Below are 23,877 nucleotides of genomic sequence, written 5' to 3'. Positions count from 1 at the left end.
TCCCGCCCCGTCGCGTCCCGCAGCCCCGAGGAAGCGCCTTGCGGAGGCGCTGCCGGAGCGGCGGCTTTTCCAAGCACCGCGTTTGCTTTTGGTTTTTTCCCCCTTTTACACGCGTTATACTTCCCCACACACGACGTAAAAGCACCAAAAAAAAAAAAAAAAAAAAAAGAGAAAGAAGCCAGGCGAGAATTCATGGAGGATTCTTAGCACATATCGTTAAAGATTTATTACCGAAATTCCCTCGTTAAAGGAAAGCGAGAGAGAGGCGGAGGGACCGCGAGTGGAAGATGATTAATGACTTTGAAATACTGGCTTCACCTGAGACTTTTCCTATTTATTATTGCCACTGAAGTTAGAGACCTGGATGCTGGCTAGAAAGAATTACTATACATTGAAGGGGCCAGGCTCTGTGTGTCCTGAATAATTAATTGCTGAGAGGGCTAAACTTCCCGAGGCACAGTGCACCCCCCCACGTGTTTGGACCCCCTCTATCCCGGGTAACACTGATCAAGTGATAAATTTGTAATAGATATTGTAGTTGATTTATGTTGCCTGCACTCCCAACATTTAGTACAAATGGTTTATGTAAAGTTTGGTCCTTCGGATTCTGTCTGTGCCACCACACAATCTGTTCCCAGCTAAAAGGGCAAAGTTATAAAGATGGGATCAATGGCCTCCAAGGTGCCACCCCCCCCTCCCCAAGCCCCTCATTCTCACACAGCCCAGCCCACGCAGGGCAATCAGTCTTCAGCTGTGAGGAAAAAAACTTATGGGAAGTGTACAGAAACAGCAACATGATAAAGCACCGATGAAGAAACAAACAGTAACTCCAGTTCAACTAAGTAAACAATGCCCAGGATGAACTGCAAAAAAGAACAGCAAAGCAACTGAGCAAGATGTCAAGAGAAGTTGGGGATGCTCCATCACATGACATGAGACTAAACAATCATCTGTCAGAAGCAGCAGGCAAATCATTAAATGAGTGCATCAGCACTGATGCTGCAGGGGTGCCAGGGGATGGATAAAATGACCTTAGGAGCTCTACCCCAAACCTGAGCAGCTGAAGGCAGGGCTGAGAGAACGTACCTCGTGTGCAGAGGGAGCCCTGGGCAGAAAAGAGACAAAGAGCAGCAGGAGCTGCTCCCCAGCCAAGCAGAATGCAGCACGTATTCCCAAGGAACCCAGGAAAAGCTCCCTCCAGCCCAAGGCCTGCAGAAGTGCAAACCTCTTTATCATAATGCTCGATGTGGGGGCCTGCCTGACCCACGGGATGCTGCAAGCCTTGGCTTGACAGACAAATCCCAGCACTAGCCAGCAGCACCTCACAACAGAGCTGCCTCGGCAGGAAGGAAACCCTGAAGCTCCTGTTTCCACACAGCAGGATTTATTCTTCCACTGCAGAAGAACCCCTGGTTCAAGAGGGTTTCCTTAGTTACTTTTTGATCCTCTACCCATTAGTTCTTGCCCTCGGTGCACTCGATACAGGCAGATTTTCCCTGCCTGGCACAGGGGGTGGACCCACCACACATGGCAGCACCATTTACCCCATGAGCCAACATTCACTCTGGGCTGTGGAAGTCCAACTGGGTCCACCTTGCAGGCTTGCACTTCACTTGTCCAGACCAAAAGCAATCCAGAGAAGCCAATCAGCAGAAAAAATAATGTGGGAAACAGGTGTAATTTCTAAAAAGATCAAACATCTAAGCAGCAATTATTTGTCAAAGCCACAGTCCAAGAGCTGCTCCACATTTTGGTTTAGCTCCTAATGCTCATAAAGTCAGAGTGAACCTAGGACATGCTCTGCACAGGTCAGGATTGGGACCATTGTGTTCAAGAGAACATTTTCATGCTTTCTCTGAAATTCTCATCCATTTTCCCCTCATCATTACTCTGACGGGAGAAACCCCTTGCTATTTCTCAGTTCTCAGCTGTCCAAAAGGAACTCTCAATGCCTATGTAAAGCGTCTGCAGGAACAGGGCTGGGAAATAACCAGTTCATGATTAAACTACACATCTGGAAAACCCCACTGGTCCCAGATTGATGTGACCTACAGCATGGAGTCCTAGAGTGTTTGGCAGTATGAGCAGCAGAGATCTGCAGAGGTCTAGAGTCGAAAGAAATTAAGAGTGACTTACTGGCTCAGAGATTTATCATCTGTGGAGAATAATACTACAATACTTTGGTGGAGATGGAGTCACAAGACAACAGTTTTTCTACTCAGGAACAGCTTTTGTTGCTTTTTTAAAGCCCTCCAACTCACACATGCACTTTCTCCCAGACAATTACACAGAAATCCTGCACTTGATATCCAATTATCTTTTTTTCTTGATGTCTGAAGTGGTTGCTGTTCCTCCATGCACACCCTACATGATATTGTAGCCAGATCAGTTCTTACTACAGCACCATTCACAGTTGACAAAGCACATTTCCTACTGATTAAAGTAAAAGTAGCATATTCACATGCGTGATAATTCAGAATCAGGAATTATTATCATTTTTCCAGAGAGACTCGTATGTGTCCTGGTCCTTAGATGATTCTTCTCACTCTACAGAAATGGAAGGACAGCAAAGATTCTGCATCTCAACCTTTCTGACTTTCCAGTTAAACGTTGTTTTCCCTCAGTCAGATTCAGAGATCCTCCAAACCCAAGAGAGGAGCCTTCAAGCTTAACTTCCTCCACAACAGACGTGTAAAGTTTTCTTGGCACTATCACCATGTTCAGAAGATGCCCAGGAAAGACAAAGCATAGCTGTGTGATAACTGGCAAGGTAACCAGCAGCTGCTTCAGACAGCTCTGCATCCAGTCCTTCACAGCTGTCCCTGCTGCTCTAGAGCACAACAAAGCCACCAACTGCTCCTCCTTGCTACCAGAGACAACCCCTCTAGGATACCTGGGTTTTTTTTCCAAACGTTATAAGCCAAAAAGTTATTTTACAACAACAGAGTGGCTAAGCCAAATTCATCTGGCATCCTTTTCCATAAGTGAATAACCTCCTGAAGATGTCATGACTAACCTGTAGGCAATACAGTAAAGCCAGGACATGGACCAACAGCAGATGTTCCCAAACACCCTGCCTTGGAGAGGTCACAGCTGCTTCAGTCCTTCTGCTCCAGGGCTGGTTTTGATTGCATGTAGTTGGTGTGTGCATGTCAGTTGTCAGCCAGCTACATCTCCACAGTGGTGAGAAAGGCAGCCAGACCTCAGCATCTTGGGAAGAGGTGCCCAAAAGCCAACTGAGGGAACATGCCAAGTTCTCTTTGCAACTCCTCTCCTGATACCCCACAAAAACAAGAGGATGTTTAAATCCTGTAAGCCATTTCTAGTAAGAAAAACTGGAATAACCCATCTCATTATTCACTATTGCCATCTGCTTGTAGTATATTAACAATGGAGTGATACCTTAATTTTTGTTCAGGGTTTTAACAAAACACTGCCTTAACTGCTTTAAAGAAAGTGCCACTAAATCCTCTTAAAACCCCTTTATTCTTCGAAGGCAATGCTTCTGGAGACGTTTAGTGTGTGAGGACATTCTGCTAAGTGTGTCCTAGACCATATTAAGACCAACAGTGATGCCATTTGGTTTCTAATTTCTTTTTTTGTGTAATTTAGGAAAATTCTATTTTCATTCCTTAGTAGCAAATGTTGCGTTTCTTCAAAGGCGAACAGACAATGCTTCCGTTGGCACTAGGAGAATCCTCCCACAGAGTGCACAGCGTACATGCAATTTTATTTTTGTCAGCACTGAACCTCAGCCAGGAGTGGTAACAAAGCCCACAGACTGTAGAAATTTGTTTGTGGCTGATTCAGTGAGAACCACAGTGTTAATAAGGTGCTCTGATGGTTCTGGTATAGTCTGTCCTGCGTCCCTCTGACACTCATTGCTTTCATACCAACCCTGCTTTCTCCTCTGCAGTTCCTGAAGATAAACAGCACACAATAGCCAGTGGCTGCATTTTTTTTTGTCTTAAACTACAAGCTCTTTAATCCTAACATGAACTTTTGTTCACATTAACCTTCTGATTCTGAGAAGTAACCCTTCGTTACGGGGTGTACGCGCTGCCCGACAATTAATCCCGTAACGAGGCACGTGAGCACAGCTGCCCCAGCGACACTGGGGCTCACGCTGCAACAGCACGGATGTAGCACAGGGTGTTGCAAACTTCTTGCTTTAAAGAACAGGTTGGTCCCTGCAACAGACATGAAAGCCTTCTCACCTTTTCTCAATTTACAGTCTTTTCTGATTAGGCATATCCAGCTATTGCTGTGGAGGTCAGGTTTAATGGGGAGTTGGAAATTAGCCATGCAAGAAGCTGTATGACAGTCTTAATGAACTTTCTGAGGGCAAACCTTTCCCCAGAACCACCTACCAGGCTTCTTCTGAAAGGGAGAGTATATTAAAAGAAATATGTGCATGAGAGAACTAGGCTTCCAGGATGGTCACAACGTTATATCCCTACATGGTGTAGCCTTACAAATAAGTAGGGTTGGTTTTTTCCTTTTAATAAGCTGAGGGCTGGAGACAAACTAAATACTTGAGAATTCATCTCTTGCTTGTATATTATTCCTTTACTGATACCACTGAGCTCCACTTATGAGGCAGCCCCTTAGATTTGGAACATACTCAAAAACCTACCACCCAGCATCAAGACTGGGACATTACTGGATCACTACATCAACACCTGTTTTCCCCAAGCGTACCAATATCCTAAAAGTTAACTTAAAAGCATATTTCTGTACCTACACGTTACATTCCTACAACAGCCTGAACTAGATAATCACATGCATGCAGTAAAGAAAAGCAGTGCATGAAATAAAGCAATTTATTTCATATGCATGAAAGTTCCCTTGCTATGTATATACAGACCTTGCCACATTTAAGGCCGATGAGTGATAATCATACAACACGACACATAACTAAGTTACTTAAAGATTATAAGATGTGGGCAGTCCTGGTAAGTGCTTAATTGCCTGAGCAGTTTTATTACAAGCATTAAACCAGGAACTCAACATCTGTTGCACATACGGAAATCAGTTACATCCCAATTTAGGCACTATGAATCAGTTGGAGTGACTCAAAGTTGTTCCAAGCTTCGAGAAAGAATTCAGCAAGTTCTTTTCCCCAAACATAAGTAGAGTAAGTCCAGAGGTGAACATGAAATCTGACTCCTGAGTCACAAGTCATTAAACGTGCCCTCAGACCTGAACTATTTCTTGCTCTCTCAATCACATGAAAATGCAGTAAAAATTCAGTGGAAACTAACAGCCTTCCCAGGATACATAGCACGCATGCATTTGTTCTTGGAGTGCTTCAGAGGGAAGAGCGTTCTGACTCAGATAAATCATCACACCCACATGGAACAACACAGCAATATCACACCAGGCTGCTAATATTTCTCATACAGATCATGTATAATTGGAATTCTGTTTTCCTCTCTGCTATCTGTGCTGCTGAAATACAGCCCAACTGGGTGGAAGAACAACACCCATCCAAACACGCACTTTGCACAGGAAAAAACCACACACACCACATGATTTTAGTTCTTGAAGATCTGCTCCAAGATGTAGGTATTATCAGCCCCAACTCTGCAGGAGCTTTAATGGAAAGGAAAGCCTTGAGTCTGGCCTTCTCACAGGTCATCAGAATCTCACAGCCTCAAACCAAGTTCAAACAATCCAGTAGTGATTGTTTGAAATCAATTCTTGCTTCCTCCATGTAGCACCAGCTTAGACCACAAGAAATGAACTTCCCTATTCCTGTGAGCAACAGAGGTGAAGGGGTGACCATCAGCACCTGAGTTTCAGGTTCTGTTCCTGAAGGACTGGAAAGGACTAATGCCCCTTTCCCATGAACAGCTACTTTTATAAAACCTGGACACACACAGTTTGAGAGTGCACTGCAGAGACCACCGGAGATCCCGAGTAACCTTTTTTTTAGGGAACTGAAGAAATTAAATATTATTTTCATAAAGCAAGATTAAAGGAATGGAAGAGCCTGCAACCAAACTGCATGTGTGGATAAAACCAAACAAGATGGCAATGAAGATTAGGAAATGAAAGTATGATACATTCCAGCTTATGTAGTTACAAACAAATGAGTAACACAAGAGACAGGAAGCCCATAATAGCCTTTTTTTAAAAAAAGGAAGATTAAAAATCGCAATACCCCAAGAACGTCTGTCTCATCAAGCCTACTGCCAAGTTACAGCACAGAAGTCACAACTTCTGCTGAAACTCAAGACATCAGCACACCAAAATCAGCCACAATACTCAGGCACATAAAGTGAGAGACAAACTCTGGGATTGCTGTTCTGTGCGAGTGCTTTATAATTATGTTGTTTCCCACTTCTTTTGTATCAGCCTTCAAGTTGTCACTGCAATCAGACTGCAGTGTCAGCCAGAGTAAAAGCCCAGCGCTAAGATGAAACTAAACATTGTCACTGTCACTTCATGGAAACCGTGCTGAAATGTCAGGGCCAAGAGCTGGCAGGCAGGGGCCAGCCAGGAACAGGCACGGATGCTGGTGGAGGGATCCACACCTTCCCACAGGGAAGTCAAGAAGCAGCGTTTTAACTGGCAATGCTCCCCTGAACCCCGAGAAACCCAGCAGGGGGACCCACCCAGAAACGGGCAAGGAGGTGCTGGGTGATGGGAACTCTGCTGATGCGAGAGGAGCAGAACAGCCAGGAAGATCGTAGAATGGTCTGGGTGGGAAGGGACCTTAAAGGCCATCTAGATCCCCATGCATGGGCAGGGACACCTCCCACCAGCCCAGGTTGCTCCAAGCCCCATCCAATCTGCCCTTTAACACGGCCAGCGATGGGACATCCACAACTGATGATTCTATGAAGATGAGCAACATGTACCTCCCTAGCCCATCTCAAGGATGGGAGCTGCTCTGGCCCCATAGGCTGAACGAGCTGGAGGCAGCCCCTGGAGCAGGGGAAGGAGCAGCAAGACATGGAGACATCCCATAACCTGCTCTCCTCAATATACACCTCAGCACAGCTTCCACATGGAGCAGCACACACACCAACTAATGACCGACCATTAAGCTCACATAAAATGCACACATATAAATTACTGCAGAGTTACATGCTTCGATGGAGTCTTTCCCCTAAAAGCCACGACACGCTGGGGAACGCTCAGATGTTTGTGGCGCGACGTGCAAATAACGTCGTTTTGCTCAGGAATCATCTTAAATCTTTTAGGTAACATGATCTGAAGAATTATTCCCCATTCACTTCTTAAGGGACACGAAAACCACCCTTTGCTTATACGAGCAGTAAAAAAAGAAAAGAGAGAGGCACAGAATTCACTAGAATATTCATCATTTCCAACCTTAAACCCACAGCGTACAAACAGACGAATCCAGCAAGTCAGAGAGCAAAGCCAATTTAATCTGTGGCTCCCCTGAGGTAAATGTAGTTCACAGTCCTGCCCCCACCCCAACCTCAGCCATAATCCCTGCTTCCTGGAGGTAGGAAAGCACTGGAGTGAGGAAAATTCTGCAGCAGGATATAATGATCCAAAATGACAGGGACAATAATGACAATGAATTTCATGTCTCCCAGTCATGAGCTGGGGATGCTTGACTGGGCTGACTTACACAATTAAATTGTTACAGGTACAGCAGGAGACGCAGTTATCACCCGCCTGCTTTTGGGGGGGACGCCCCCAGCGAGGGGCACAGCAGGGCTGGGCTGCACGGCCCCTCTGTCGGGAGCAAAGGGCCACTCCTGCAGGGATGTCTGCACGGCTGCACCCACCCCGTGACAGAGGCAAAACTGGGTTAAAGATGCGAGCCATTCCGGGCTAGTGATTTTATCCCTTCTGAAAGCGACGGGAGGACTCTGCCGGGTAAAGGGCGCGCGGGGGCTGGAAGCGCCACGAGCAGAGCCAGGCCTGGTGGGTTTTACCAGAGAGGGAACTGGGAAATGCCCCTGGTAACTGGGTCCTGCCTCCTGTCTGCCCCACCAGTGCTGCCGCTGACACCAGCGAGGAAGGACTCTGTGGCTGCTCTGGGTTCAGCTGCAGAGCTGCCCGTCCTGTCCCATGCACTGCAGCAGAGGCAGCTGCACCAGCTGCTCCTGCCATTCCTGCAGGATTGCACACGCAGCTCCAGCAGCTCCTGACATTCCTGCAGGATTGCACACACAGCTCCAGCAGCTCCAGCCTGGGACAGCACAGATTTGAAAGCTACAGGGGAGTATTTCCCAGGTGATGCCTGTGGTCCATGTGCCCGCAAGGCTCCCTTCATCCACCCGGCTTCAAACCTGACACAGCGAGACGTGGTTAACTGTGTGCTGCACCCAGAGAGCCTTCTGCAGTGACAGTGTCTGAGCTCTCATATCCAGCACAGGGAGGGGAAAAAAACAAACCAAAAGCCATACAGATGATCTGCATCTGTAATAGAGTAATACCCCTATTGCAGCTCAACAGTCTCAAAATATTAATTTGTCAAATATGAATGATAAAGCTATAACATTTCATAATTCAGGACACACTCAAGTACTAGGAAAAACAGCAACAAGAGCCTAAATAAAAAAAAACACTATGTATTCCATTTTTGACAGTTTAATGAATGCCCTACTCTTTTGCATTGATTTTTGTGTGAGTGTGTCTGTGTGTGCATGTGTGCCTGGGAAGGATTTCTCATGGGGTTTGCTGTAAACAAGGAAAGCTAAATCCTCTGCCAAACCTTCTTTTTCTACCTTTAAATAACCTCCACATTATACATTTCAGGAGAGAATATATTCAAAAGTACTGAGAATGCAAAAATACAGAACAATTACATCACAGCAAGCACATGGGGAACTTGCAGGACAAGACATTCAACAATCAAATACCTCGATCTGGTGAAACAGCCACGGAAGCAGAATGTGTTAATTTCTGCTTTCAGAAAATAGCAGTAAATTCAAAGAGCAGCATCAACAAAGCCTTAAAATCTTAAATTCATGGCTGATTCCAGAACACAAGTTTGCCTTCCACACCTAAAGGCTCATCTTGCAAGGAAAAAAAAATCATCAACAAAAAAGTCGGCAAGCGCGTCAAGATAGAAAAAATAATGCAACATAAAAAGAACTGTGCCACTTTACATTGAAATATTCTGGCCAGCTGGATCTCTGCTTTAATGTTTTTCCTAGATCTTAAGAGAATGAACTTTGTATAATTTAAATGGAGATTAATTCTTCCATTTAAAGTGCTTTAAAATAATTCTGCCCATGATCTGGAGCCCTCAGCCCAGCTCCCCCTCAGTGCCTCTCCTCCAGTCTTCCCAGAGCTACCTAAGTGGAACTGACAGATCACTGCTCAGATAGCAGCCACGTTCTCCCCCCCAAAATGTTGCCTTTTTGCTATTCAGGAGTATCCTAATACCAACAAATGCTAAATGCAGTCTGACATGTACCCCTAAGAAACAAACTTGTAAGTTGTGGCTTCAAAGAAAACCTTGAATAAATAGGACACATTGTGTACACCCAGGCTAACATCCAACATATGCTCTGGTTTCCTGATGCCCAGACAGAGCAAGAATAGCCTCTGGTAAAGGCTGTGATTTGCTGTTGCTGGTGCTTCCAACATTTATAATCTAGCATTTTTTATGTTTTTTTTTTTCTTTGCCTGCATAAACAATTTTAAAAAACGTAATTAAGAAGACCACAGCAACATTTCAGAACACAACACACTCATGAATAATGGATGACTTGACACTCCACGAGTCTGATCAACAGTTACAAACACAACCAAGTGCCTTCCTGATCCTTCCTTTGTAAAGAAACACTGTCACCAGTCAGGCACAACAGGACAGGTGGTTTTATCCAATAAAAAAAGTAACCTACATAATGAATCTTTCTAATTCTTTCCTTCGGTGGTGCTGATCACCACGTCAAGCAGTGGGATGCAGCCAGTAGGTGCTATTAACAAATACCAACACAACATACTATGAAAGAGACAGGAATAGAGAAAAGCAAGAAAACAAAACTACATTTAACTGCACATACAGAATCAGTTAAGAAACATCATTCTTAAAGACAAATTTATTATTTGTATTTAAGGAAGACAGAGAAGAGAAAGAGATGACCTACTTGGAGACATATTTATATCTATTTTCACTATTATTTAATGCTCTATTTTATGACAAATCCCTCTGAAAGACCTAAAAGGAATTTAATTCAATCTTATCATCCCCCTCTCCAAGTTCAATTCCCTTTCCCTTTTGCCTTCCATTCCTCCAGATTTAGGGCATGCAATTATAACATGAAAAATCAAGTACAATCATGTACAAGATACAAGGGTGCCTGCTGAAACCTGTTTAGTATTTGCCTACTAACCACCATTTCTTTAAATTCTGCAGAGAAGCCTGGGTAACTAAGCTGAAGTCTTGCAAATAAAGCATCACAGGGCCAGATATACTGCCATGACAAGTAGTTTCACCAGCAGCAAAATTTCAAGTCTATTTTTGCCATCTCACACCAAATTAGTCTCCCAGAGTCCTGCCAGCCTTGCAGCTCTGCCTCCTGAGAACTGCTGGAGTCTCTGCCAGGCACCTGATTTTATGAAACTTGCACAAAGAAACAGAGAGATGGCACAGTCCTCTTTCTGCATTAAGCTGCTCTTCAGTACTTTGCACACTTCCTTTTCTTTTTTTTTGTTTTCCTATTTGGCACTTCTTTGCTTTCAGCCCAGAGTGTGGGTTTGCTTCCTCCTGCTTGGGAAGGCCCCAGGACACCACAGACCCCTTTACCCAGCTCTGCACTGTGCTGTTGTACAGATGTTCCCCACCTAAAGACCTCATGGTCTCCTGTTGCTGAATTTTCACATTTTGCAACACTGCTTAAAACAATTACTTGTCCATGAAACCAGAAGACTAATTTTAAGGGTATCTTGTAAGTGTGTATCTTTTGAATGCTGGAGTAGGAAGTAGCTATGGTACATCCAAACTATCTGTTTCATCAGAAAAAACTTCAATAGATTACAAATAGATTTCAATTTATAGTGCTCCTATCAGAAGAGTAATTACAGTTGAGAGAACCACTTTGTTCTTCTTGCATGCTCCTGGGATCCCTTAAAACAGACTGAGGGATGGCTTATGATCATGAAAAAAGGAATCTGAATTGCTTCTATGGATGCGATTTACAGCAGCTCTTGCCACAGTAGACAGAAAATAGCACATAACCCCATAACAAATTTTGCTTCTAATTAGCCTCTTAATTCCTCTAGACCTTAAAAATAAGATAGAGAAGATGCAGTCTCCATCAGAGATAGGTAAAAATCAAGTCCATCCTTTAAATCTCACCTTCCTTCCAAATAATAACATACACATCCATATTCCTGCTCATATATATATAAATATTTTCTTCTCTATCCTGCTGGGCTTCATATGAGAAAACTTGCAGTTATCAACATGTGCTTTTTCCAGAAGCCTCCTAAATACTAGCTGAGTCCAGGGTGTTTGGAGAGTCCCTCCTCCTTCTTCGCAGCACAAAAGCCCCTATTGATAAGCTGATGAATACTGTCAACACAGCTCTAAAAGGGAAAAAGAAATACCTTTATAATCCATTTTCTGTGGAGACCTTTCTGGCTGCCAAAAGGTCAGCTTTACACCACCAGGTACAAACTACCTAGAACAGTACCACTACTGAAGGACATCAGTATTTAAGCTATTTATTCATCCTCCAAGCCTGCAAGGAATCCATGGATTTTTGCCCTACCCTGAACACAAGGACATTTGGATATTACCCAGCAGGCCCCTTTACCAGGGACATTTACCAGAACTTGCTGTCCTGGGAGGAAAGTGCAGAAGACTAGAGAAGGGGGAATACCCATCTAATTGAAAAGACATCCTGAAACAGTGTACAAATCTGACGCAAGAAAAAAAAATACTCCATCTTCTAGATAGGCCCCCACAGCCAAGTGGGTCAAGAAAGCAATTCTGGCAGCACATCCCAAAACTTCAACTTCAGCAGGGAACTTGCCAGCATCTAGGATTTGCAGCAGTCCAGTACTTTTAAAATGCTGAAGTCGTGACAGTTTGGGGGTGCACCTTGCACGGCATGAAGCAGTACTGAGACACAGCAGTTGGGATGAAGCTGAAGACACCTGTACATCAACACCAACACTAATACTCTGGAAAAGCAAAGCTTCTAGGTAGTCATTAGCCAAGTAAACCCACCAAACTTTCACCAGTTTTGTTTCAGATTGCCTTGTGCCTCGAGAGAGGCACTAGACTCCTTTCCCAGAAGACAGCACAAAGATTTATCCTCTCTCCCACTAACAACAAGCTGATGCTCCTTCCAAACAGGGATATACATGAACACTTTTCAACGTGAAAACTCCTCCGTCTAGATGACTACAATGAATTCTGTTAAATCATCATTCTATTCAGAATGAACACCAAATTACCTGCAGGAAGCACCTTTCTTTTTTCCCCACTCACTGATTTTGTGTAAGTGTCACACAAAAACATACCTAAAACTACCTGATACAATAGATTAAATAACTAGAGCTGGAGGCATTTTTCTTCTCACGAATTTAGAATCCTTTACTTAAAGGGGTTTTGACAGAAACCATTCATGCCTTTTAGCAATCTCTAGTATTTGATGACAATTACAATGAATGCTGTCTTTGCAGAGCAACCACTTCTATTGCTGATACAAAAAGTCATCAATCCAGGCCATATCCAACCCAGGGGGAAGAACTACAACCAGCAGCCAGGTCATCTAGTTATTTAGTCTGAAGTTATTGTTAATAATTGTTATTATTCAGACTTCCAGTCTGAAGTTATTTGCACAATGGAAGTGCTACAGCAAACCATGTAACAGTACTGGAATGATCACACTTTCTTGACTTGTGTCACCTCAGAAAAAGTGTTCAGTCTGAGAAGGTTACAGGAAAATCACTAATAGCTGGGAAGTTGCTGGGAATTACCAGAACATAAGAATGTTGCCACATCACTAGCCAAGAAAACTATACATTCTCTCCTAAGTTACTGCTGTGCAAAACATAATTTATCTACCAAATTAGCTTTTAAGATGCCAGTTGAATCATTCAGGTTGTCATGCTTCCTTTTAGAAAATCAGTGCACATGACCTACAGCTGCACATTTGTGTTCCCCTCCCATCAAAATACAGCACAGGGTGACAAGGAGAGCACAGAAAGGCCACGTACCATCATAGTAGACAATAGCTCCAACAAGCTCATCTTTGCGTAGCATTGGAAAGAGTTCCAGGGCCCTGGACTTGCTGAGGACATAACTGCTCTTCAGACATTGACTTCCAGCCACAAGGTCATACAGTTTTATTCCAAGCCAGTAGTATGGCAACTGCCACCATCTGCAGGGAAAAAACAACAACAACACACACCCCATGAAGTGAAATTGAAAAAAAAGTAAAGCTGCAGGCACACACTGCTGCTGCAACAGAATGTGGTGAGTAGCAGGGTTGTCTGACAGCAGTTTGACTTTGTACCATCATTAACATTTATGGCAGCACAATATAATGCAAATGTGCCAGGAGTTGTGCATTGTTCACCACCATCCAATCCAACTGATCTGCTCCCTACAGTCAGGCAGGCAGGCTCAGGGCTTTACTCTAGAATTAGGATGACAGACTGGCTTTCTGCACTTCAGTGTGAGGTGAGATAGCAAAGCTGTGTGCTGAGGGAGGAAGCAGGCTGTGTGTGGAGGCTGAAAGGGCTCCTCACATGTACATCTTGACTTCTGCCTGCTGCACATGTAGGACCCAAATAATGGCAGCTGAGCCCTGGGCTGGACAAGCCCCTTATACTTGAGCAGGAGTAAACCATACATTAGGATCATTCAGCAAAACTTCACTGGTCTAAGTAGCCTGCTACAGTGAGCAACTGCTTCTGTGGATCTAAAATCTAACGCAAATCTCAAAGTCTCTTTCCTGCTTGAGGCAGAGTGTTCTCCCAACACCAGCCCCAAGTGCTGAGGGAGCCAAGTGCCCTGAGCACTGGAGGCTGCACAGGCTGGGCAGCACCTCACCAAGAACACTGACAGCACCTGCTGAAGAAGAGGGTGCACTGGGAAGAACCTAATAACACCTTAGGACTGAGGGCTCATCCCCACTGCTAACACCCCTCTTCCTACCCCCCAAGGCTGGTGGAAACACACCAAGCAGCTGCAGCCCAAGATGAGCTCAGTGAGAGCTGCTCAGGGCCACAGGAGAATTCTGTGCCTCTACAGCACAGCACCATCTCACCTCCTGGAGGACAAAGCCTGTGGCAAGTTTAAAGACATGGCTGGAAAGAGGCACCTGGAAACTTCTCCAGGGAAATAGCTTGCTTGTCAAAAGCAGCAGCAGAGGAGAGGCATTATGGCAGAGCTTACTTGTAAACAGGCAGCATTATCGGCAGAGGAGCTGCGAGGTGAGGAGCAATTTCAAGCAGATTTGCACGTTCTTCAAGTGCTTCTTTCACCATCCTGTACTGAAAAATAAGAGTGTATGTGGGAATCTCTCGCTATGCAGTTTTGTTTCCACGTGCAACACTTAATGAAACCCTAGCAAAGCCAATGCCTTGCATCATTTTTGCTGTTCTTTCAAAAACACACCAAGATCTGCTGAAAACTTCAAACATGCAGGGAAACATTTCACAAGAAAATGAAGTTTCACTAGTTCCTTCTCTGTGTCTTGGCAGTCAGTGGACTAATTTTTTCATTTGAAGGCAAAGTGCAACAAACTGTGTTACTCCCAACTACAGGGAGGCTCTTCAGGAGGGTCAGAACTCAGGAGTGTGGCTCCTGGGCTGATGACCACAGTTAAATCCCACACTAACTCCCAGCTGCACATGCAGAACCTTTCTTCTCCAAATCAATCCATACGAATCAACATGAAGTTGCTCTTAGGCAAAAGGAGGGTTGATTTCCATAGCTGGATAACTGAGTGTTTATGTATTTTTCCCTCAGAATTCACCGTTTTTGTAGCACTATTATAACCACTGAAACATACTTTAGAAAGGTTTCAATGAGAAATCAATTTCTCCAAACAAGAATATCACCCTTTGACCAATACAAGAACACGTAAAAGCATTTTTATATAATCACACGTTTACCATCTTTTCTTTCCAGAATAAGCAGGACAACAGTTCACTCCCCTAAACTCAGATCAAGGCAAGTAGGAAACTCTCTTTGTTCTGAAGTCAGCCCTGTCTCTGCCTGCCTTCCCCAAATCACACACAGTCTACAAGATATGGTGACCAGATTGCCCCAAAAAAAAGAACTCAGCAAAGGCAGCAGCACTGGTTTCCTCCAGCTGAGCTCCCCAGACCAGGAGGACACTTTCTATGTACAGTGGCTGTGGATTACAGCAGTCAAGTACTGAAAAAAATAAAAGGGAGACTTGGATATAATTGGGATAAGGGAAGTGTCTACTGGCAATTTTTGCTTAACAACCAGCATAAACAATTACCTGCTCAAAATCCAACTTCATGATGGCCTTCTGAAGATATCTCACTCCACCATGGATCAATTTAGTACTCCTGCTGCTGGTCCCTGATGAGAAATCATCTCTTTCTAGAAGGGCTGTTTTTAGTCCTGCGTTACCAGAAAACCAAATTAACTTCTTAAATTACACAATTTGTATGTAATTCATTAAAGACACTTCTCTAGGGTAGAGACAATCACAAGAAAAATTACTCTGTACATGGATAAATTTGTATTCAAAGTGTAGTGCCCTGTCTATATTGTAATGAAAAATTTTAGCCTCTTTCCTAAGGGAAAAGTCAAAACAGAACTTAAACAGAAGCACATTAAAACCTGGATATTCCACAATAGAAAGGCATTACAGTACATTATAGGGGCCACGCTCCCTCAAGCAAATTATAGTTGGTATTCACAGGAGGAACAGAATATTTTCAATGAATACTTTTAACCCTTTGCAGCAGAGAGCCCGAAACCCATGACAGGCACAATTTAACTGACATCTTCCTCTGCTGCCTTGCAGTCTGCTTCAGAGGCACCCAGAGGCAGAGGAGAGCCAGACAGGGGCATGCTTGGGCAGGGCTCCCCAGACACCACCAGACACACACAAAGCCTGTGCCACACGAGTTAGCATAACACACCCCCTTCCTTCCCTGGGCAATGTCAGAGCTAGGCAGGAAAGGCAGAAACTGAATTCAAGTCAGTGATGTTGCCACAAAACCCACCAGCAACAAGAAGGGGAGAAGAGCAGCACCTGCATGAGGAGTTACCCTGTGGGTCTAGCCTTTATGTTACTGGGTGGCAAAAAGGCATCTACACACCTATTGGTCTCTCAAAACTTTTAAATCCTTAAAAAAACCACAACTAATTACTACTGGTAACTTCCAGAGATCAGAGTAATTTATTTTTGTCAAATGTGACTGAAGATTAATGGATACCATCAGAAATAATTTGGCCAATATATATCAAGCACATGAAAAGCAAAATTTGTTGTTTAGCGAAGCAAACATAACAAAAGAGCAAGTTCCATGAATGAACAGCAACCACACACAATTCATTAACCAAATGCCTAGGAATATTTCACACTTCAGAAATCTACTGATGTAATCAGAATATCTGGTAAAAGAATAAACACAGATCACCTACAATAATTGCTGTATGCTTTTCAACTGCACTTTCTACTACAGTAGAGGCAAAAGTGAAAATATTCCAAGTTATCTTTAATAATACATTAAAAATAACCAGATTAGAGTCTGCATGCATCTACCAATGGTGGAGACCTTACTGCTTTATCTATCTCAAACTTATTTTGTCTTCTGGACAAGTATTTTGCAAATCAAGACACAAAACACTCCTGGAGTCAAGGTTTGTCTCTTAGTTCCAAGGCACAGCTACAGATTAAAGAATCTAAAGAACTTCATGGCAATCTACTGTGTTTTACAGGGTTGTGGTTTTTTTAATTTTAGTTCCAAAATCAGAAACAAGTTATTTCCACCTCTCTCCCTTTTTCACCCACTGAAAAGTTTTTCACACATCTGACCAACAGCACGAGCTATTGGGCGACAAGCTGCTGCCACCACACACATTCCCACCCTCCTGCAGAAGTCAGGTAGAAACCATCAGCTTCAACTGATTTTACCTTGAACTTTCCCTAAGTTAAGGCCATGCATACAGTTAACATCAATTCTGCTGCTTCTAGTACCCTCTTAAACCAATGCCACAGCTAATCCCCAGCAGAGGGGGAAGGGGAGCTGCACAGCGTGTGCCCCCACGGGGCAGTGCGAGCACTTGTCCTCCAGAATCCAAACACACTCCTCCCAACCTGCAACACACCTCGCAGCCACAGTGCGCTAGAAGAAGTTGCAGGCATCTCCTGTGGTAAGAAATACAAACTGGAGAGACACTGTGCCTCACCTAGAACTCACGCTTGGCCCTTTCAAAGCAGTTGCTAAAATCGCAGTGCAAGTCTTGTCTTCCCTTTGCTGCAGATTTTCACCTGCACAAACAGGTGAGGTGTGACTGCAGGTAAACTCGCTAGATAGGGAGCAACAGAGAATGACAAGTCCATCCAAGAGCATCCAGCTGAAAGGTTGATGTCATACAACTGCACGTAAGCACCTGGACAGCAAAGGCTCTGATGAAACTAAGTGCAATGACATTTTTTCTTCAAGTTAGTTTTAGCTCTTGGAAACAGAAGTTTTATAACCAAGCATTTAGAGTTCACCTTCTGTATCTTCGTGTGCTTCTGGAAAGCCAATCTGATCAATTTATTACAAACCATGTAATCCAAGAATAAGAATGTAATTAATTTTCAAGCCTTACCTCTAGTGACTGCATCCAAAGCACAGCCACATCCTGTTGCTCCCCCTCCTATGATCAGGACGTCAAACTCATCTGTGGATCGCAGTGCCGAAATTTGTTGCTCTCTTGTGGGGTATTGGCTCCTGACTGGAACAGGCACAGCTTCTGCAGCTTGAACATGCACAAAGGTACCCTACAAAGATTAGAAACAACCCATGAGGATCTGTATTTATTGTGCAGTCACACGTGTACACACACACAACCAAATCTCAGCATTTTCTAGAGCCATAAATGTAAACTCAAATATTCCCAGTCACTTTACCTATACTTAAGAATAATAATGCTATGTTAAAACTTCCTGAAGCAACAAACAGTAGTAAAACCACAAAGGGTTAGCACACACTTGCTTTATCTTGCCCTACTTCAATATACTGCTGTACTTAAGTGCTGCATTTCCCTTGGTTAGCTGCTGCACTGAGCCTGCTTTTTAGTGCTGAGCCATTGCCAGGCCTGCAGGCTGAGGCCCACTTCCCAGCTTCCCAAAATGCCACCCTGTGACTTGCAGACAACAGCAAGGAGAAGGGAACTGCAGGGACTGAAAACACCCCTGGCTTGGTTGGTTGGTTTACCGAGTTCAGCTCAACTTTCTTACGCTTTTTTAAAGTGAGAATTCCCATTCCCAGGTCAGCTTTGCCCTACGTCTCCAGACATGCCTTCTCCAGCAAAACAAGGGACTGTTTTCAAAGTGCACAACTTAACTGCAGAAAAATAAGGAGAACACAAGTAAAACAAAAAAATAACAGAGTTCAAGAAGCACTAGCATTGTTTGGTTCTGGCTATATTTTTTTGTTTGTTTTTAAACATTCTTTCCATGAAATGTCTTCCAGTCTAAGACAGACCCAGGTCCCAAGCAGCCAGCCCCTGGTACAGCCAGAGCACAGAGATTAGCACTGAAACACAAGCAAAGTGATTAGTGCACCAGGAATTGATACAGATATGATTCATCTTGCTGTCAATTACATGCGAGAGTGAAGAAAAGCTGCATACAGGGATTCCATCTGCAATAACCTGATTAGTTTGGCAGTGAACAAGTATGTTTACTGAAATAAGCAATTGCTGTTTATATCTACAATTTCTCAGGCAAGAGTTCCTTGAAGGGTTTTCATTACACTCTTAGCAAGGAGAAATTTAGTTTGGCAGTCTGAATTCAATCATAAAGTTATAAAGTGATCTAGTAATCCATAAGCAAGCATCTTGTTAATTTGTTAATGTAAATCTCCATGTTGGTTTGCAGAGTAAAATTCATCATCCTTACTCATTTAAAAAAAATAAATATAAGTAATTAAAAGCCCCCAAAGCAGGCCCTGATGCATTGTTGTATTATCATACTCTATTGGATCCCCCTTGATGAGCAATTCTCACTGACCAGCACTGTAGCTACACACCAGAAAGAGAGAAGGATTGCTCAGTGGGCTTAGGAAGACACAGCTACCTCCTGCAACTCCACACCAAGGCAGTGCTTTCTCCCTTAGTGATTACAGGGAGGGGGAAAGAAAAATCATCATCAGTGGTTCCCAATTCAAATTTGGCACATCGAAGAATGCCCACATCACATCTAGTACTACACCCAATGGCTCAATGCGTTACAATGAAGGCACAAAAAGCCAGAATGCAGCAGTTCAGTCTCTACAGGGAGCAGGAGAACCTGGTATTTCCATTTCTCTACCACCGTTAGTGTGAGAAGTGCTGGTGAAACACTGGCAAAGGCTGGGCTGCATCACCTCTGCCATTCAGGTGTCGGAATATCTGAAGTCAAATGAATCAATTAATTATATACACTGCCCAGGTATTTTATGTCTCAGAGGAGTCCAACTGCATCTCAGATGCAATTCTTCTTTCAGGAGCTTGTGAATGGTAGTCAGTGTAGTCTACATGGATTTGAGAGTTCCTGGATTGACTGAGATTAAATGAATTTACAATGATAGCACTGAAAAAAACCATAACAGTCTATGCACATTTTTTGCTTTACCCAGGAACAATTTAGAAGGGACTAGCTTCTTCACACCTCTGCACTACCTGCTAACAGAAGAGCTCCCCAACTGTCTCCTTTTCTCTGGAAATGAGTTTTTCTTGTTAATCTAACCAAAAGCCTTCTTGTCAGACTTCAGCATCTGCCCTCAACAGCCCAAGTCGCTAAGACTGCAGAGAGAGCTGGGCCAGCCTCCTTAAGGGAATAGTTATTCAACAGGAAGGAACCACTCCTGTGTGTTTACTGAGAGAGGTTTTGCTTCAATTACTGTAATTTCTACTTATTCTCTTACACATAACATCAAGCTAACCCAGCTTATTCATTCAGTAAATCATCCCAGTGATCTGTTTACTATAAAAGACACAGAAGTGCAGCGTTCATCTATCAGCTTATGAGCTGAATCCAACAATAATTCCGTCATGTCAGCACGTGTTCCCATCCTTCCTGTCCTCAGCAGGGACTCTGTGCTGTCAAAAGCCCAACAGGGAAGAAGGGCAATGTGCTAACTTGCTTGTGTGCCTGCATCTGCCACACACAGAGAGACAGTCTCAGGTTGTACTGCCTCACTATGGCTGCAGAAACACGATCCAGCACACGTGTGTGTGTTTGTGTGTAGAAAAGTAAGTTGGGATTAAAATCATTGCATCAGTAAAGTTGAAAAAGACATCTAAAATCATCAAATGCAATCAGCAGCCCAATACCACCATGCCAACTAAATCATGCCCTGAAGTGCCATGTCTACATGTTTTTTTTTAACACCTCCAGGAGTGGTGACTCCACCTGGGCAGCCTCCCCTGAAAACCAGGACACATCTGAAACAAAAGAGCACTTTCTTTCCAAGGGGCAAACACTTCATAGTTGATCACATGCAGACAAGGTCAACCAAGGTGACTGTGCCATTATTCTCAGTCAGGCTCTGACTCTCTAACCTAGCACAGACAATTTTGATTTCAACACCAGAAACTGCCAACACTCATCCCTTTCAGCAGGCCAACCACTCACCAGTAAGCTCCACTAACAAAGCCAAGTGACCTCCCACCTATTCCGAAGGGCCAGAACTTCACCACCCTTCAGCTTCTCCCTTGGAAGTAATTCCACTGGGACAGCCAAGTTTCACAGAAGCTTCAACCAACCGAGTGAAGATGGAAAAACAATGACAGATCAACCAGACTGTGTGTTCAGGATTGTCAGCCAGCTCAGGTCTTTGTTCTGGAACTGGGTGCCCCCAATGCCAGGGTGTGAGCCACAGTACAGACACCCAGTAACTGAGTGGATTAGCACAAACATGGGCAAGAAACCAGAGCACTTCATTTCTGTCTTGCTCTGATGGGCTTGGTTTTTGAAATAACAACAGATTTCCTACAATGTGTAGCCAATTAGTGCACATCTTGGGGCAATATCCTTCTCTGGCAAAGGCAGACGAGATCTTTGCCCTAGCATATATTTGATTGGCAGGCATTATTAAAAAGAGGACACTTGGGCTGGGGGACATGCCCACAGCTTAGATATGTCAACACGACAAATGGACTGTCCTCCTTCGTGTCAATCCCTTCAGTTATGTTCCACCTGCTGCCCTATATTAGGTGTTTAAGGCAGCAGCTTTGAGGGACATCACGTGGGCAACGTGCAAGTTGGTACAACATGAAAACAACATGCTGTTCACTTGACAGACCCATTTGCTTACACATATGCTGGGAATTTTCAGACCCTGTGTAGACTGATCCTACACAATAGGCTTAGACATCGGGGGACCAGTGGTTATTCATTCTGACACCATGATTGTCTTCTGTAAAATTCTGGGTTTTAACCTGTCTCTGGAAACTCAGAATGGCCATCCATGCCCAGAAAACTGGGAATTCCCTGAAGCCAGGAATATCGCAGGTACAACGAGTGAGTTAGTCAGATCTCTTTTCCCTTCCAACTCTTCTTATTTAACAGTCCTAACATGTGAAGCTGCCATTTCTGACAGTAATGAAACCAGATTGTAAAATCCTGTGATAAAGACTCCAAAGAGTTAGAAGCAGGATCAGCAACAAGGTGCAGGGCAGCCCAGTGGGAAGCTCACTTTAAATGCTAGTTTTTATTTTCTGCAACGGCATCTGAAGCCAGAAGGATCCTGGCTTACCCACTGCTTTCCAGCTAGGATCACCAGAAATGACTCATCTCACTTGCTTTACCAAGACCTCAGCTGCTGCTCCTCCTCCCCATAGAAACAGCCAGAAGATTTAGAATATCATTTCTTCAGACATCACCTTCATGGAGCTCAGTGAAGCCTCTCATCACCCACTATTTCACCTACAACTAGACCATTAAGATCCACTTCTGTTCCTGTTTTGGTTTGCCCAATTTGAATGGCAACTTATAGTAAATGTGTGGTAACTAAAGCAGTTCAGAGTAACAGCTTGTCTAGATGAAGAGCTGACTGATTCCATTTCTAAGGTGAGAATCGGAAAACACCACACAAAATGGGCACCTGCTCACCTCGCTGCTGGGACTGATACCACCTCAAAAGGAGGAGAAGGGGGTTCCTTGGGCTGAAGCCTTTTCCAAACCCAGACTGAAGCAAACCAGGCCAGAGCTCTGACTACATGTAAATCATCCACTTTATGGGACACTGATTGCAAATGTTTTTGGCCAGCCTCACAGCCCACATTCAACACAAGATGAGAAGACATGTTCCTTACACACACCTTCTAAGCCCAGACATGGTTATTTTATAACTCTAAAGCACAACTGCATTAAAACAATGGGCACTGATTTGCTTTAAGACAAAGAGGAGTTGTTGATCCACACCAGCTCTGCCTAAAACCAGTCCACAACTCATGTTCCTTTTACTGATTTCTCCTTGGCTTCTGGATCAAGAAGCAAGATAGAGATGATGGCAACTACAACTCCACTGCAAGAGGCAGCTATGACAATGAACTCTGTTTTCTACAACAGCAAGAACCAATGCACAAACTGACAGCAGAATCTACTGCACCTCTTTCTGCTACCCCTACTTCCCTTTAACAGCAACCCTCCAACACCACCCCTCACTGCCCAGGGAATTTATCCTTAGTTACCTGGAAGGCAGCACTGGACTGTGCCCAGAGCTTACCAGTGCCCAGGTTGTGCCCACCCAGAAGGAAGGCCTCGCCATGGACTTCTCTGGCACAGATCCCATCCTCCAACAGTTTTCAGCTCTTGAACTGAAGAAGAGCTGCCACCGTGGCTGTTCTGAAGCTTAGATTTTCAGAGGTTGTCCTAGTGAACCACAGAATGCCAGGTTGGAAGGGACCTCAAGGATCATCTGGTCCAACCTTTCTGGTTTCACTTCAAGCTTCTAAGTTTGGAAATACTGTCCAAACTCTACTTGGTGTTTCTACTTCAGTCAGTACTTTCCACTCCTCTCATAACTCCGTAAAATCCCCAGTGGTACACAAAGGTCATTTTCTAAACATGAGGAATAAGAATCTCACTTCCCCACTGGTTACAGATCCACAATAGTGAAACATCCTTTAATGCCATCCTCCAGATTAGCACCTACCAGATCAAGCTGAGAGGCTCTTGGCATTCCTTTCCTAACAAAACTATTCCTATAAACCTAACATACGCTCTAACAGATTTTAAGTTTCATATTTTATCAGAAATCATAATTAATACTTACGTGTTTGTTTCTATACTGAGAAAATTGAGAGAGGCCAAAAACTGTTGCTATGGCACCTCCTCCAATGAGAGCAGTTCCTTTCACTGCCTTCTGAAATGCCATTTTGTACTGTAAGAAAAGATAAAAATTAATAGGCAGTTTTACCATGTTAGAATCTCAGCTACACAGAATAGACCATTCGCAGAAACTAATGACAATGTTGTGACAAGTTGAAACTTGGGGTAGCAACATATTAATTAGTGATTTTCATTGCAGTATTAATAATTTCTAAACAAAGTCTAGACAGAGGCAAGCCAGAGTGCTTGGGTATTTGCTGTGAAAGCCGAACAACAGAAGAGTGTTTGGATATACAACTAGATGTACACACACCACCCACTTCAACTCTAAATACTCGTATATGTGACAAGTGCTCACAACACTGGCAAAAGGAGACCAAGAACACCCTGTCATCAGCCAGATGGC

General features: G+C 43.8%; 1 protein-coding gene across 1 annotated transcript in view; it reads right to left on the bottom strand.

The window, feature by feature from the left end:
• GPD2 (glycerol-3-phosphate dehydrogenase 2 (mitochondrial)) overlaps positions 1 to 23,533 on the bottom strand; it is a 40,702-nt gene extending 17,169 nt beyond the window's left edge. Inside the window, exons 1-5 of the mRNA XM_010001074.1 lie at positions 23,416 to 23,533; positions 17,762 to 17,933; positions 15,429 to 15,553; positions 14,351 to 14,448; positions 13,168 to 13,331 (exon numbers count right to left, since the gene is read on the bottom strand). Coding sequence (XP_009999376.1) covers positions 13,168 to 13,331; positions 14,351 to 14,448; positions 15,429 to 15,553; positions 17,762 to 17,933; positions 23,416 to 23,517 — 661 coding nt within the window. The 5' untranslated portion in view covers positions 23,518 to 23,533. The remainder of the gene's footprint in view (positions 1 to 13,167; positions 13,332 to 14,350; positions 14,449 to 15,428; positions 15,554 to 17,761; positions 17,934 to 23,415) is intronic.
• Between the last annotated feature and the right edge of the window lie 344 nt (positions 23,534 to 23,877).

Source organism: Chaetura pelagica, unplaced genomic scaffold (assembly GCF_000747805.2).
Source record: "Chaetura pelagica isolate M959 unplaced genomic scaffold, ChaPel_1.0 scaffold26, whole genome shotgun sequence".
Classification (NCBI taxonomy): domain Eukaryota; kingdom Metazoa; phylum Chordata; class Aves; order Apodiformes; family Apodidae; genus Chaetura; species Chaetura pelagica.
The sequence above is the reverse complement of the archived record's forward strand: the minus strand, read 5'-3'. Positions and strand labels throughout refer to the sequence as shown.